The following is a 15,242-nucleotide window of genomic DNA, read 5'->3' as shown; positions in this document are numbered from 1 at the left end:
AATTGTTATTATTTAAATAATAACCTATTAATTAAAATTATTGATGAAACAATATTTGAAGATATAAACAAATTTAATATATATATACTTAAACTTTTGAAATATAATAGAATAAATTTGTAATATTACGAATATAATAAAGCATTATGAGGAAGAAATTTTGAAAGATAAAATTGTTATAAAATGTGGTTATATATATATATATAATTAATGAATCAAAATCTTAACATATAAGTGTTTAGAAAGTAAAGTTTTATTATTCTAAAAAGTGTAAAAGCATAAACTTGACTTATGAAAAAAAAAATAAAAAATAGTTGACTAATTTTTGTTTGTAATATGGATACTGTTGTAGATAACAAGTGAATTATTTAAAAATCATTACATAACAATTTTAAAAAAAAATTAGAAATAAATTTTGAAGGGAAAATAATTTTACTATTTTAAATTTATTTTATATTAAGGACAACTTAAGGTAGATATATGAACTTACATCTATATATTATATAAAGCCAACTTTTAATGGAGCTTTTAGAAGTTATAGGGGCATTTTAGGTATTATAAAAAATTAATACAGATATTTTATTAGTCTAGAAGCCAACAAAGATAAATTAGATATTGAAATTTAATAAGGGCAATTTAGGTATTTTGTAAAAAAATAATTAATCAATTTATTTGTTTGAAATTGTTATTTATTCTATTACAGCTCCTATGTGAGTAATAGGTTAAAATTTGATAATTAAGAAATGGAAAATAATATATAATGGTAATATTATATATAAAATAATGTAGATAATTTTGGTAAAGAAATTAACATAGAAGGTCATTTGGAGTAAAACTGAAGAGCTTTTGACAGCAAACCCATTCTAGATTTGAAAGGTAATGGCCAACTATGGTAGAAATAAAAGGATTTTGAGGTTTCCTATAATTAACTACTATTCTTGAAACAAATAAATAATTGTTATGAATATCTTATTAAATAGATGTCCATCATGATCAAAATAAAGTTTTAGTATACTATCAGAATTAGATCTCTACTTCTTTTATACTTTTTATGCCTATAAATAGAGACTCTGGTGAAACATTGTAATCACCCCTTATGATCAATAAATTATTTTCTCTGTTACTTTCATATTTTCTTTGTTCTTTATTCTCCCCATCTCTCTTTAGTTTATAACAAGTTATCAGCACGATCTTGCTCAAAGTGATAGTTCCTTTTATCGACGATCAAATTTATCCTCCATGATTTTCAATTTCTTTGACAGCAAAATGCAAAATTTTTACAGGAAGTTTCTTTTATTTAATATTTCATATCTGATTATTATTTTTCATTCTTCTTTCATTATATGTTATCATTATTTTGATTAACTTATTTTACTTTTTGTTCTTAAGGATGGTGAAAGATTTGATACCGTTATCTATATGAAATCAAGAATATTTTCGAACTATCCAATACCTTCTATTGATGACGATGATGTTAAAGATCTTCAGGTATATTTTACTATGATTTATTTATTATATCATATTTATTATAATTAGAAACTAATCTTGACAACATGAATAGATAGATTTTAATTTAAAATCCACGCATGTTTGCGATGCTGATTATGAAATAAAGAATCTATTGGGATGTTTATAAGTCCGTCCTACTATATTTGTTGCATTCCCCAAAGCGAATGTAAACATAAAGAAAATAAAATATATACTAATGGACCACTAAAAGTGGGAACATAATAATAAATAAGAGAACAATGAGAGTTCTCAAGATAACTTTTCAAATGGTGAAGGTAACTTATGTTATCAATGTGATATGAAAGATTATTGGCCACATATGTGGCGTATACCCAAATATCTTGTTTCTATTAATATTCTTTGGGGAATGATATAAAAATGTAGTAATGAATTCTATTATTACAAATAGAAAATATTTATCTTATTTGGTACTAAAACAAACCAATATTATTCTAATATTTGGTAGTACAAAATTAGTCGAAAGCTCCAGAAGAGCTAATATATTAATACCTTGTGATGGTTAATCCATTGGTTTTAAAAGATATTCATAATAGATCTCATATGGAGATTGTGAATGAGAAAAATTTTATATTTCATATGAATAAAAAAAGGGGATTGGGTTATTAATTTATAATCTTTGTGATATTCTTTTGTCATCATCCCTATTAAAGGGGTTGAAAGTAAAATATTTGATTGTGAAAAATCTACTTATGAGTAATAGAATATGATACTTCTATCTAAAGTTCGTTATGGTTGGATGCACCTAAAGTTGCAAGATTTTTTAAAAACTGATTATACTTTACAGTACTCAGAATAAGTTCTCAATTAAAATTACATGGAAAAATATTACCGATGAGAACTTGCAAGAGAAACTTATGTATGAAAAGTCATTGGTTATGTACCTGTTGTACACCTGGAAAATAAGATTCACTCTCAAAGTTTGATATTAATAGTTTTTTGGGCATTTGAAGATTTTGGCATATTCCCTGAAGCGAATACTGCATATAATTATTTGGAAATTATATTTATTGACTTAGTGGTATTATAGACTTCACATTGATTTAGACATTTCCAATAGTAAATGTCACAATATTACTTATATGTGGATACAAAGAAAAAAAAAGTAAAAGTATCAATTTGTCACAATTTATATTGACATTGTTAGTACAATTGAAATGCATGTTAGAGTAAATCAGAAGTTTACTGATACAAATGCATTTACTACTTGACATGATCAGTTAGACCATCCTGGATCATATATGATGTGAAAATTAATTGAGAATTCATATGAACATTTGTTAAAAAACTAGAGGATTCTTTAATTTAAAGAATTCTCATTTGTTGTTTGTTCTCAATGAAAATTGATTCTTAGAAACTCACTAGCTAAAGTTGAGATTTAATGTCATGCATTTCTAAAATGAATATGGGCTCATTCATCCACCATGTGGATGGTTTTGATATTATATGATTTTGGTAGATGCATCTACAAAATAATCACATATTTGTTATCAATTTGCAACCTGTCGTTTGCAAGATTGCTTGTTTAAATGATTAATTTCAGATTATGCAATTAAAACAATTCATCTTGCCAATGTTGGTGAGTTTACATCCCAAGTTTTCAATGATTATTGCATGTCAATTGGGATAAAAGTTGAACATCCTGTAACTCATGTTCACACACAAAATTATTTAGCTGAATTATTTATCAAATGCCTCCAACTAATAGCTAAACTATTACTTATGAAAACAAAACTTTCTATTTCAGCATGAGATTCATGCTTGTGTTGATTTACATGTTGTACACGTCAACCCAATAAATTATAAATACTCCTTATTATAATTGATTTTTGGTCAAGAGCCAAATATTTTCCATCTTACAATTTTTAGATGTGCGGTATATATTCCAACTACTCCACCACAATGCACAGATCATAATAAGTGATTGGGAATATATATTTATATGAGTCTCCTTATAATATTTTTGAGCAATTAATTCGAGATTTAATTGTGACATGAGTTGTCAGTTTTCCCAACATTAGGGGGAGAGAAACAATAACCTGTAATGAGTTAGGGGGAGAATAATTTGAACCAGAAGTTCAATAAGGATAACTCATTTCATGTTAACTGTTAGATGTATTTACAAACTTAATGAGAATAACCAAGTTTTATATACCATCTAATAGTTTAATTTGAATCAAAGTCCCAGTAGGACAGTTAGTTGGAATAAATAATAAATTGATCGGTTCCAAATATGAAAATTCTTCTAAATTGTCATATAGTGGAGGCGGGTGCTCCAGAAGAGACCTAAGACATAACTAATAAGTAAAACTTCAGAAGAGATTTAGGTACCTGAAACTAAATTTTAAAATAATGAAAATAAGAGATCCCGATAAGTTATGCTAATTCGAAAATGTAGAACTGAATAATAATAGTGGTCAGCAATGATTTTGCATGCAATATTATTATTGAAATAATGAAATAAAATGAGGATCTTGAATAAATCTATTGAGAAATATAGATATGGAATAAATTGATCAAAATAGAAAGAAGCAACTCAAGTACAATTAAATTCGTAGAGTTTTTGGACTAGTAGTCCAAATATCTAAAAGGTATAAAGCCAATGAGGGTGCAATTGAAATAGTTTTGCAAAAGTAGAATAAAAATATGATGTTTTTTGCTTGGTCCTGGTATTGATTATGAAAAGATATAATATTCTTTTGTTGTGGATGCAAAAACCTTTAGATATATTATTAAATTGACAATTCATAAAAGATTTAACTTGCGTCTAGTGGTTGTTGTTACAACCTTTATAAATCACTATATAGTAAAGTTTATATTAAAATCCTTGAAGGATTTAGAATGCTAGAATCGTATTGAAATTCTTGGGAAATTATTCATTTATATGAATTAAAATAATTTGAATATATGTAGTAAATTTGACCTAGTGAATAGTAGTTGAAATAGGATTATAAAATGATCCAAAATACCTATTTGAGTTTTTATAAAAGAATCATGATTAAAGTTTGTTATGGTTATTGTTGAATCTCCTGAAGATATCAAAATATATTTCCCCAAATTTCCTTTACTCATGACTTTTAAAAGAATGATTATATAAATGATTAGCAATAAATTCAAATAGTTATTTGAAAAACTAGTACTCAAGATTGAATACGTAGAATATGAGAAAGTATGTGATGTTTTCATGAGGGGGAATAAATACGCGTTGTACTCTTTTTCCCTTAACCGAGGTTTTGTCCCATTGGGTTTCCTGGTAAGTTTTTAATGAGGCAACATATTATGCGTATTATAGATTGTGTACTCTTTTTCCCTCGTTAGGTTTTTATCACACAGGGTTTTTTCTAATAAGGTTTTAACGAGGCACATTATCTACCAATGGATATCCAAGGGGACGATACAATTCAAAGAGTAAATAATACTTCTTTTTTTTTAGTTTTTTAAATTTTTATAATTTTAAGGGGTTTTTATATTTTTCATAGTTTTGAAAAACTTATAAAGAAAATAAATAAATTGTTTAAAATATTTTAAGGATTTTTATTGAAAAATGAAAAAACTTGTAGTGCTTTTTTTTAAACTGAATACTTTTGAAGAGTAAGAACTAAATTGAGAAAAAAATAGTAAAAGTTGATGGTTAAAAGATTCACGCATAATGATTTTTTGGTCCTCCAACTTTATAAAAAAGTCATTTTAATTCATTTAAATTTTCACATCTTTTAATCATTGAACTTGCATTATTTGTCAAATCATCCAAAAATGATAGAAAAGTTAATGTTTGTTAACTTTATTGATGTGACATATATGTGGATTGCCACATTAGCAATTAATTAATTTTTTAAAAATTTTAAAAAAATATATATTTTCTATAAATTTTTTTAAATCTTAAAAAAGTTTATTAATTGCTAACTCGAGCAGTTTCTTGAAACTTGCTTTAGATATAAAACTTTGAGTGTTTAGATATGCTCTTGTTATTCCCAATAAACAGCTCGATAACAGATCGCTTCTTCTAAAGCACGCCCCATTCGTTCCGCTTGCAATAATCCAATCAATTCCCTGGGTAAAAAAACATTAGACATTTCATTTTCTGAAACCAATACTTTTGATGTTATTTGACGTACAATAATTTCTATATGCCTATTATGGATTTGTACACCTAAGATCGATAAACCTTTTGGATCTTATTAACCAAAGGGAGACGACTTTGTACTATAGTTAGCTCAACACCAATCATGAATCCCTAAGGAATTCCAAGAATTCTTGTTATACATTCATTCCAACCCTCAATTCTCTTTTCTAAGTTCATCGATATTGAATCAATCGAACGCACTTCTAACACTTGTTCCACTTTTGGAAGACCCTACGTATAATCCTTCAATCGATTTCGCTTCATTTAGTTCAGTTTTAATTTCAGTTTATGAAATTTCAATAAAATTCAAATTAATAAGGAGTCTTTATGTCACGTTAACGAGGGCCTCGTTTCAAAAAAAAATACACTGTCTGGGGGCTTTACAGAGACTAACTAGTAAAAGGCCTAGAGCTGGAAGCGATCTTAGAAACCAATTGCGCCCCGATAAAAAATCTCAAAATTATATTCGCATGGCAATCCACGTGTGTGCCACGTTAACAAAGTTAACAAATGTTAACTTTTCCTTCCATTGGGTAATTTAGCAAACAACGTAGGTTCAAGGACAAAAAATGCAAAAAATTAAATGGAAGAATAAAATATTTTTTTTTGTATAGTTAGAGGGTCAAATATATCATTATGTCAAAAAAAAATACTTTACTTTTTTTTTATGTTAAGGTTACTAGTAATAAATTTGGACAGTGCTATCAATTAAATTGATAAAAAATTTTAAATCATTTCAAGTAAAGGGTCTTAATTTCTTAAAATTAAAGTAAAGGGACTGGATTTTAAATTTGATTAGAGTATAGGGACTTTTAACATTTTTAAATATATAAGAATTTAAAATATAAGGACTATATTCTTAAGTTGAGTATGGTAAAGGGATTAAATTGCAAAAGCCATAAAAAATTAAACTAATTGAAGGCTCTTTTCGTCATTCACTCTCAATGTTATCAAAACCCTAACTATAAAAAAGTGCACCTAATGTCGCAGCATCTCTTCGAAAGCTGAAATTGGAAAAGCCCTAATTTGACAGCTCTCTCAGTCTCTCATTTTGCCTGAAAACCATGGTAAGTCTCGTTTTCCATGTATTTCGATTGTCAATCTTAATCTAAGTCTTGTTTGGTAGCTGAGAAAAAAGAAATTAGGATTTGGGTATACAGAAAATAGAAATTTAAAGGAAGTGGAATTTTACATACTAATTGTAACAATGTAATAAACTATGTAGTCTCTCTCTCTTTTTCTTTTCTTTTCTTTTTTTGTATTTGTTATGTTTCCATGCTTGTAAAAAAACTGAAGCTAAATAGATACTGGAAACGCGCAAAGCTTTGTCGTAGTTTTGTAAAGGGAAAGTTCATATTGGAATTAGATTTAACCGTGTGTTCTCTGCCAATGGTGTTTATTTAGATTAATGGGTTTCTTTAAGTTTTCTTTTTGTTAGATTAAGGCAGGATTAGGTGGCATTTTCAATGATTTTTGGTATATTTTGTAGTCGAGGAGAAAGGTTAGGGAGCCCAAGGAGGAGAATACTACCCTTGGGCCGGCTGTACGAGACGGCGAACATGTTTTCGGGGTGGCTCACATTTTTGCTTCATTTAATGACACATTTATTGTAAGTAATAGCCTTATTGGCTTCTCCTTGATTTTGTTATTTTCCTGGTAGTTCATCCCTTTTAAAATGATATCATTGAATTCGCAGCATGTAACAGATTTGTCTGGAAGGGAAACAATGGTTCGCATTACGGGTATGGTTTATGCTGCTTGTATTTCAAAAATGGTTCTTTTGACATCTTATTTTATTAATTAAACTACTGGGCAACAGTAATGAAATTTGCGAAGCTATAATAAAATGTTAGTTAGACTTTGCAATTTGTGCTGGTATTCATACCCCTGCTCGGAGGTGTTTCTATGAAAAGTATTTTTCTTACTTAATCCCTGCATATTTTACTACCATAGGTGGTATGAAGGTGAAAGCTGATAGGGATGAGTCTTCCCCTTATGCCGCCATGCTTGCAGCACAAGATGTTTCTCAACGCTGCAAGGTGAGTAGTTATTGCTTTACCTTTTAAGTTATGGTGCTATGTGTGATTAAATGCTTTGAATTTATGTTTATTCATGTTTGTCATCTGCAGGAGTTGGGTATTACAGCCCTTCATATAAAGCTTCGAGCTACTGGAGGGAACAAAACCAAGACACCTGGTCCTGGTGCCCAGTCAGCACTTAGAGCCCTCGCTCGTTCTGGCATGAAAATTGGACGCATAGGTACAAATTTTTCACCCTTTTGTTTCTCTTTTACATTCGGTGAATTTACTTCCAACTCTTGTGAACTGACATGTAAGCTTTTCATTACCTTAGAGGATGTCACCCCCATTCCCACCGATAGTACTCGTAGAAAGGGTGGCAGACGCGGAAGAAGGCTGTGATTCTTTGCTTCATATCTGCTACTCAGCCGCTGCTGCTGGCGGTTTGACATTAGGAATTCTCTTTGCTTTTGAAACAATTTTCTGATTAGATTCAAGTATGCTTTGCTCTGTTCTTATGTTGCACACTTGTAGTTCCTGAATGGATTTTGATCCTTGAATCTTAAATTGGACAAAATGTTGTGGAACTCTTCAAATTTTTTGGCTAAAGGGGGTATATAAGCCCTCAACTTTGACTAAAGCCCTTCCGCGAAAAACACGGTTAATTAAGTCCTCAATCTATTGCGGCAATTAAGCCCGCTGATTGGTACGGTGCTGATGTGGCTGTTAATGGTGCTAACATGGAACTCCATGTTAGTGACAGTTGCTGATGTGGCAGTGTTAAGATTAGTTGCCATGTTAGCATAAGAAATAAAAAATTTTCAAAAATTTAAAAAGAATTTTAAAGAAATATTTTTAATGTTTTACTGAAATGAACTTGGATGGTTGTTTCAAAATTTATCTATTTTTTAAATTTAAAACAATATTTTAAAAAAATAATTTTAAATTTTTTTATAAATTTATGTATCATTATAATTTATAAAAACATTAAATAAAATTTAAAAAAGTTAAAAATTAGTAAAAATCATTTAAAAGTGAAGTCCAAAATGAAATAGGACATATGATTGTCTAAATTCACGGCAATTGTTCAAATTCATAGATACTTTTTCTAAAGTATATATAGTTTAAGAAGTATTAAAAATTATTTTTCCTTGAAAATATGATATGTATATCAATTTTTTAAATTTTATTGGTATCTTTTAAGATATGTAAAAAATAAATAAATATTTTAGAAAATAAATAAATAAAAATAAATTTATTTTTCAAATTTTATATAAAGATTTATAAATAAGATAGGTAGCACTTGAGCTAGTCCAAATTTGATATTGTCATGTCAGTAACTGTCGTTGACATGAAGCACCATATCAGTGTTGTTAATGTTACGTCAACGCTATAATGGTCAAAGACGAAAAACGTTGATCGGAAAGCTTAATTGATGTAATTTTAAAGTTCAAAGGTTTGATTAAGTGTATTTTTCACAGAAGAGCTTAATTGATTTTTTCGTGAAAAATTTAAGAACTAATATACCTTTTCTAACCTTTTTTTTTAATATATCTTTTGAATGGAACTCTTTAATTTAAGTAAAAGCTTTTATTACTCTTGATTTTACATATGGTCTCATAATGTGCTTATAGGTTACTGTTTTTTCGATCCTTTTTGAAGTTTATATTCATAAATAATTATCTTAAACTTGAACTTCATTAATATTATATTTTTAGATCTAATATAAAATTATGTTAGTTTTTATTTAATATTTAATAATTTAATATATATATATATTTTTTTAAATTTATAAACATAAACCAGTGATGTATTCTTAATATTTATATTATTTTATATAATAGTGCAAAGATGAATAGCAAAGTAAAAGCAATTGAAAATAAGAGATAATATTCATCAACTTTCAATCACGAAAATAAGAGTCTTCACCAACTAATATACACAAAAGTAGCTGACTAATAGACTAACAAACGTAACAATCTTATAGCTAACGAGTAACAGTTAGCTAGTAGACCTGCTTATGGGTCGGGCTATTCGGCTCGGCCCGAAAGCTCGCCCGAAATGTGGGAGGGTTTTGGCAAAAATATAGGCCTGAAAAACGGGCTTAGATAAAAAAATAAGGTCCGTTTAAAAAACAGGCCGGGCCTCGAGTAAGATATTTTTGGCTCGAGCCCAGCCCGACCCGGCCCGAATTCACTAAATGAAAAAAGAAATTTGCTTTTTTTTTTGTTTTTTAATGTTATTTTCTTGTTGTTTTCTCCCTATTTTGCTATCATATTACTATTATATTGCTACTATTTTGTTGTTATTGTTTGGATATTGTATAAAACTTATTTTATTATTAATTTTGTTATTGTTTTAAAGGCATTTGTTAATTTTGTTATTATTTTAGAGGTATTTGCTTGTTAAGTTGCATCTATCTTAGTGCTATTTAAGTCTACATATTTTTTAAAATTTATTTTCAATTTGTTGGAAAATATTTATTTTAATTTTTTAGTATTTTTGATGTATTATATATATTTTAAAATTATATAAAATAATATAAAAAATTAATATGGGCGGGCCGGGTTGGGCTCGGGTTTTAGCATTTTTATTTGGGCCAGGCTTGGGCAAAACTTTAGGCCCATTTTTAGGCCTGGCCTAGCTCGAGTCCAATGAATGGGCCTAAATTTTAAGTTGAGCCCGACCCGAACCCGGCCTGGCCCAGCCCATGAGCACCTCTATTAGCTAGTTGATTCCATCAGCTTATTTAACAGCTGTACACCAGCTTAAACATGTGTTTTATTATCTAATATTTCCTCTGCATTCTTTTCTTTTAAAACTCGATCTCTCTATAAAACACCCACCAAGTCTTGATCTCAATCCAACAAACAGAACTTCAAAAAGTGGCTTGGTTAATAGGTCAACAACTTGTTCTTGAGTAAGAACATGATTGATTTGATATTGACCTTGCACAACCTTTTCCTTTAACATGCTTCATTTTAGCATGAAAAATAGGGTTGGTTGAGATTTGCATTGCACCCATATTATAACACTAGATTTTAGGAATGCCAACAATTTCTTATCCAAGTTCATTTAGCAAATAACCAAACCAAGTCAAGTCAGCTGCAGCATTAGCTATGCTACGGTATTCTGCTTCTGAGGTGGATTGTGAAACAACTGTTTGTTTCTTGGATGACCAATCAACTAAGTTCCCTTCGAGATAGATACAAAATCCAGGAGTAGATTGTTTATCCTCAAGGGAGCTGCCCCAATCAGAACCAGAGAAAGTAGGAAGAGTAAACTGGTTTACTGGTATAAACAATAGTCCATGAGTCATTGTGCCTTGCAAATATCTAAGTATTCATTTAACAGCTTGCCAGTGTTTGATTGAATGAGCTTGCATGTATTGACTAACCTTGTTAACTGAAAAAGCAATATCAGGCCTGGTTAAACAAATCTATATGTTGGAGTTAAGACACAAAGCTAAGCAGTTACAGCAAAGTCCTAAGCTTCAAGCAATATTGACTTGCTGAACAAACAAGAAAAATTGGGCTTGAAGAACAAAAAAGATAGCTGAATTTAAGCATAAACAAGTAGAAAATTTGATGAAAAAGATTCATTAGATTTTTGAAAAGCAAAACATTACATATATCAAGTGATTAACTTGTGGAAATTAGTTAAAAAAAAAGTCACCTAATCACACCTAACTCCATTAACAATGTCTTGAAACTTATGAAACATTGCTTGCACACTTGGTTATGCTGATTTATCAAATCTATCAGCACTAACTTACAACAAGTTCATTACAAACTTAGCTCAATTGTAACTAAATCAAGACATCACCAAAACATCAAAATGACAGCTGCATGTGCTTCATCTGCTGACTGCATGGCTCGATCCCAAGGGTTGCATGTAAGCCAACTTCTAACACTCCTCCTTGGCTTATATACTTCGAACACCCAATCTAGCTCTCAAATTCTTGAACCTTGACACATCAAGAGCCTTTGTCAATATATAGGCCAATTGGTCTTCTGAACTGCAATGAACCAGATTGATTTCTTGAGATTGTTCCATTTCTCTAACAAAATGAAATTTGATCTTAAAATGCTTTCCTTTCCTATGAAACACTGGGTTCTTTGCAATTGCAACAGTAGATTGATTATCACTTCTGATCACTGTTCCTTCCCTTTGGTGTAAATTGAAGTCAGCCATCATCTTCCTTAGCCAAATTGCTTGGTTAACAACTCCTAGATCTGCTACATATTTTGCTTTAACTGTTGATTGAGTTGCAATGGATTGTTTCTTTGAGCTCCAAAAGAAAACAGTTGAACGAAGGGTAAACAGATGCCCTGAGGTGCTTTTCATGTTATCTATCGATCCTGCCCAGTAATTTTCTGCAAAACTAAGAAGCTTCATGCTTTCAACTCTGGTGAACATGACTCCAAAGTACAGAGTTCCCTTGATGTACCTCAGTACTCTCTTTGCAACTTGAAAATGGTTAATGTTGCAGCAATGCATGAACCTGGATAAGGGACTAACTACATACATTATGTCTGGCCTTGCGGCTATTAAGTTGAACAAACATCCCACCAAGCTTCTATAGGTTGATTCACTCACTTTCTCAAAATCACCTTGGCTTGACAATTTTTCTCCAACAGCAACTAGAGTGTTAGTTGCCTTGCAATTTTGCATGGAGAATTCGTTCAGAATTTTCAAGGCAAATGCCTTTTGACTTAGGAAAATTCCTTGCTGAGTCTGAGACACTTCCATGCCAATAAAGTAAGACATTTCACCCAAATCTGACATTTCAAACATGCTCACTATCTTGCCTTTGAAGTCAGTTAGCAAAGCATTGTTTCCTCCTGTTACCAGCAAGTCATCCACATACAAGGACACTATGAGCAGTGTTTAATCACCTTCCTTTTTCACATACAGTGTTGGCTCACTAATGCTTCTCTCGAACCTCAAGCTTGCCAGGTAGGAGTCAATTCTATCATACTAGACCCTTGGTGTCTGTTTCAAGCCATACAAGGCTTTTCTCAGCTTGCAAACATTGTCTTTTTCACCAGCAACTTTAAAACCTTCAAGGTGTTCAACATAGATCTCCTAATCAAGAAAGCCAATGAGGAAGGCAGACTTTACATCAAGTTGATGTATTTTCCACTAGCTTTGTGTAGCCAATATAATTAGTAGTCTGATTGTATCAAGTCTTGCCACTGGTGAAAATGTTTCAAGGTAGTCAATCCTATATTTCTGACTAAACCCCTTCACAACCAACCTTGCTTTTAGCTTGTTCAAAGTTCCATCAGCATTGTGTTTGGCTCGAAACACCCATTTTACTCCTATAACCTTCTTGTGAATTGGTCTTGCAACTAACTCCTAGGTTTGATTTTTGTGAATCATGCTCATCTCATCCAGCATGGCTTACCTTCATCCTTGTTAAGTTTGAGCTTCTTCAAAACATGTTGGTTCAATAGTAGCCACATCAGCCTTCTCATATATTTCACATGATGGTGTGGTTCCCCTAACTGGCTCATGATCAATGTCTATTTCAGGATCATTTTGATCAACTTCAGTCTGATCTGTCACCAAGTCTTCAGCAGTACATTCTGGTTCACTTTTATCCCGATTGTAGCTTGACTTCTCATCAAATACAACATCTCTTCTCATAAAGACTGTTGGTTGTAGGATCCAAAATGCTATAGCCTTTCTTGACACTGCTATAGCCTTCTAGAATACTAGGCTGAACCTTCTTAACCAACATTTCCCTTTTGACTAAAGAAATATGTGCATAACATATGTATCCAAAGACCTTCAAGTGAGCACGTGATGGCTTGAACCCAAACCAAGCTTCAAATGGTGTTTTTTCAAGTAGTGATTTAGTTGGTAGCCTATTTTGAAGGTATATTGCAGTATTAACTACCTCAGCCTAAAAATTCTTAGGCAAATTCCTTTCAAACATCAAGCATCTGGCTATATCCATCAAAGTTCTATTCTTTCTCTCATTGAAACCATTCTGCTGAGGTGTATAGGTGTTGGTGAGCTAGTGTTTTATACCCGATTTTATGGTTAAATGTCTGACTTGCCAACAGATTAAGGCTGAGCTTTAGTTACCTTCAGGTTTGTTGCAGCCAATTAAGATTCCACTTTGGAAGTGGGAGCAGGTGACTATGGACTTTGTTAGTGGGTTACCCCTCACACCTATCGATTGACCAAGTCCACCCATTTCATACCGGTTCGTACTAACTACTCGTTGCAGAAGCTTGCTAAACTGTATGTGTCTGAGATAGTGAAAATACATGGGGTACCGGTCTCTATCATCTCTGATAGGGATCCTCGCTTCACGTCTCAGTTCTAGAAAAAACTACATAAGGCTTTGGGTTCAATTTTAGACTTCAATACTGCTTTTTATCCTTAGATAGATGGTCAATCTGAGAGGGTGATTCAGATACTAGAAGATATGTTGAGGAGCTGTGTGATTGACTTCTAAAGCAATTGGAAGGAGTATTTGCCGTTGTCAGAGTTTGCTTACAATAATAGGTTACTAGTCTAGTATACAGATGGCACCTTACGAGGCACTTTATGGTCGTAAGTGTCGCACTCATTTATGTTGGACTGAGTTGGGTGACCGACGAGTTCTGGGTCCTGAACTAGTTTCTGATATTGAGGATAAGGTCAGATTGATACGGGATCGATTGAAAATGGCATCCGATAGACAAAAGTCTTATGCGGACTTGAAGCGATGTGAGATCGAGTATTCAATGGGAGACTCTATTTTTCTTAAGGTCTCGCCATGGAAGAAGGTACTGAGATTTGGTCATAACAGCAAGTTGAGCCCTAGGTTTATTGGACCCTATCGCATACTGAAACGAGTGGGACCAGTTGCCTACCAGTTAGAGCTACCTCTAGAGTTGGATTAGATTCATGATGTTTTCCATGTCTCGATGTTGAGGCACTACCACTCTGATCCAATGCACATTGTTCCAATGGAAGAGATTGAGGTTAGGCCAGATCTAACTTTCGAGGAGGAGCTGATTTAGATATTGGATTGTGATGTAAAGATTCTGAGGAGAAGATCCACCCCACTAGATAAGGTTCTATGGCGTAATCATAGCTCTGAGGAGGCCATGTGGGAGCCTGAAGATACAATGCGTAAACAGTATCCTCATCTGTTCTGATCAGGTAAAATTTTGAGGCCAAAATTTTCTTTTAGGGGGTAGTATTGTAACGCCCCAAAATTTTCTATATATGTTTCTATTATCGAATGACACAAATACTTGTCTGCTTTAGTGGTTAAGTGTTCTAAGAATGTCTGAGAAGTCCTAGGTTTAAGCCTTAACCTTGGCAGATTTTTTGTTTTATATGAATAAAGCCCTATCTCTAGACAGTAGGCTTTTAATTAATTGTTTGTAAAAACATGTCAGAATGGGCTTGTTAGTCTGGTGGATAAGTGGAGCGCCATTATGCTAGAGGTCTTGGGTTCGAGCTGTTGCTTGAGTATTATTTTTGCTAGTGGTGCCGTGAAGTGTTTGAATGGACTGAAATGCCAAGTGGTAGAGGTGAAGTGGGAAGTGTGGAGAGAAAATTTAAGG

The 15,242-nt window shown here is 31.7% G+C and overlaps 1 protein-coding gene across 1 annotated transcript; it reads left to right on the top strand.

Moving 5' to 3' along the window:
• Positions 1-6,520: 6,520 nt before the first annotated feature.
• On the top strand, positions 6,521-8,255 carry LOC107893403 (40S ribosomal protein S14-3). Its single transcript, XM_016818415.2, has 6 exons — positions 6,521-6,717; positions 7,140-7,259; positions 7,347-7,392; positions 7,604-7,689; positions 7,780-7,909; positions 8,003-8,255. The coding sequence occupies exons 1-6, from the start codon at positions 6,715-6,717 to the stop codon at positions 8,068-8,070; spliced, it is 453 nt and encodes a 150-aa protein (XP_016673904.1). The 5' UTR covers positions 6,521-6,714; the 3' UTR covers positions 8,071-8,255.
• The last annotated feature ends 6,987 nt before the right edge of the window (positions 8,256-15,242 follow it).

This window comes from Gossypium hirsutum, chromosome A01 (genome assembly GCF_007990345.1).
Source record: "Gossypium hirsutum isolate 1008001.06 chromosome A01, Gossypium_hirsutum_v2.1, whole genome shotgun sequence".
NCBI classification, from domain to species: domain Eukaryota; kingdom Viridiplantae; phylum Streptophyta; class Magnoliopsida; order Malvales; family Malvaceae; genus Gossypium; species Gossypium hirsutum.
The sequence above is the reverse complement of the archived record's forward strand: the minus strand, read 5'-3'. Positions and strand labels throughout refer to the sequence as shown.

Bases quoted from the DNA above. Each gene is read 5' to 3' on its own strand.
- LOC107893403 (XM_016818415.2), top strand. The intron at 7,690-7,779 runs GTGAGTAGTTAT...TGTCATCTGCAG, and splicing joins ATGTTTCTCAACGCTGCAAG to GAGTTGGGTATTACAGCCCT. The intron at 7,910-8,002 runs GTACAAATTTTT...TCATTACCTTAG, and splicing joins CATGAAAATTGGACGCATAG to AGGATGTCACCCCCATTCCC.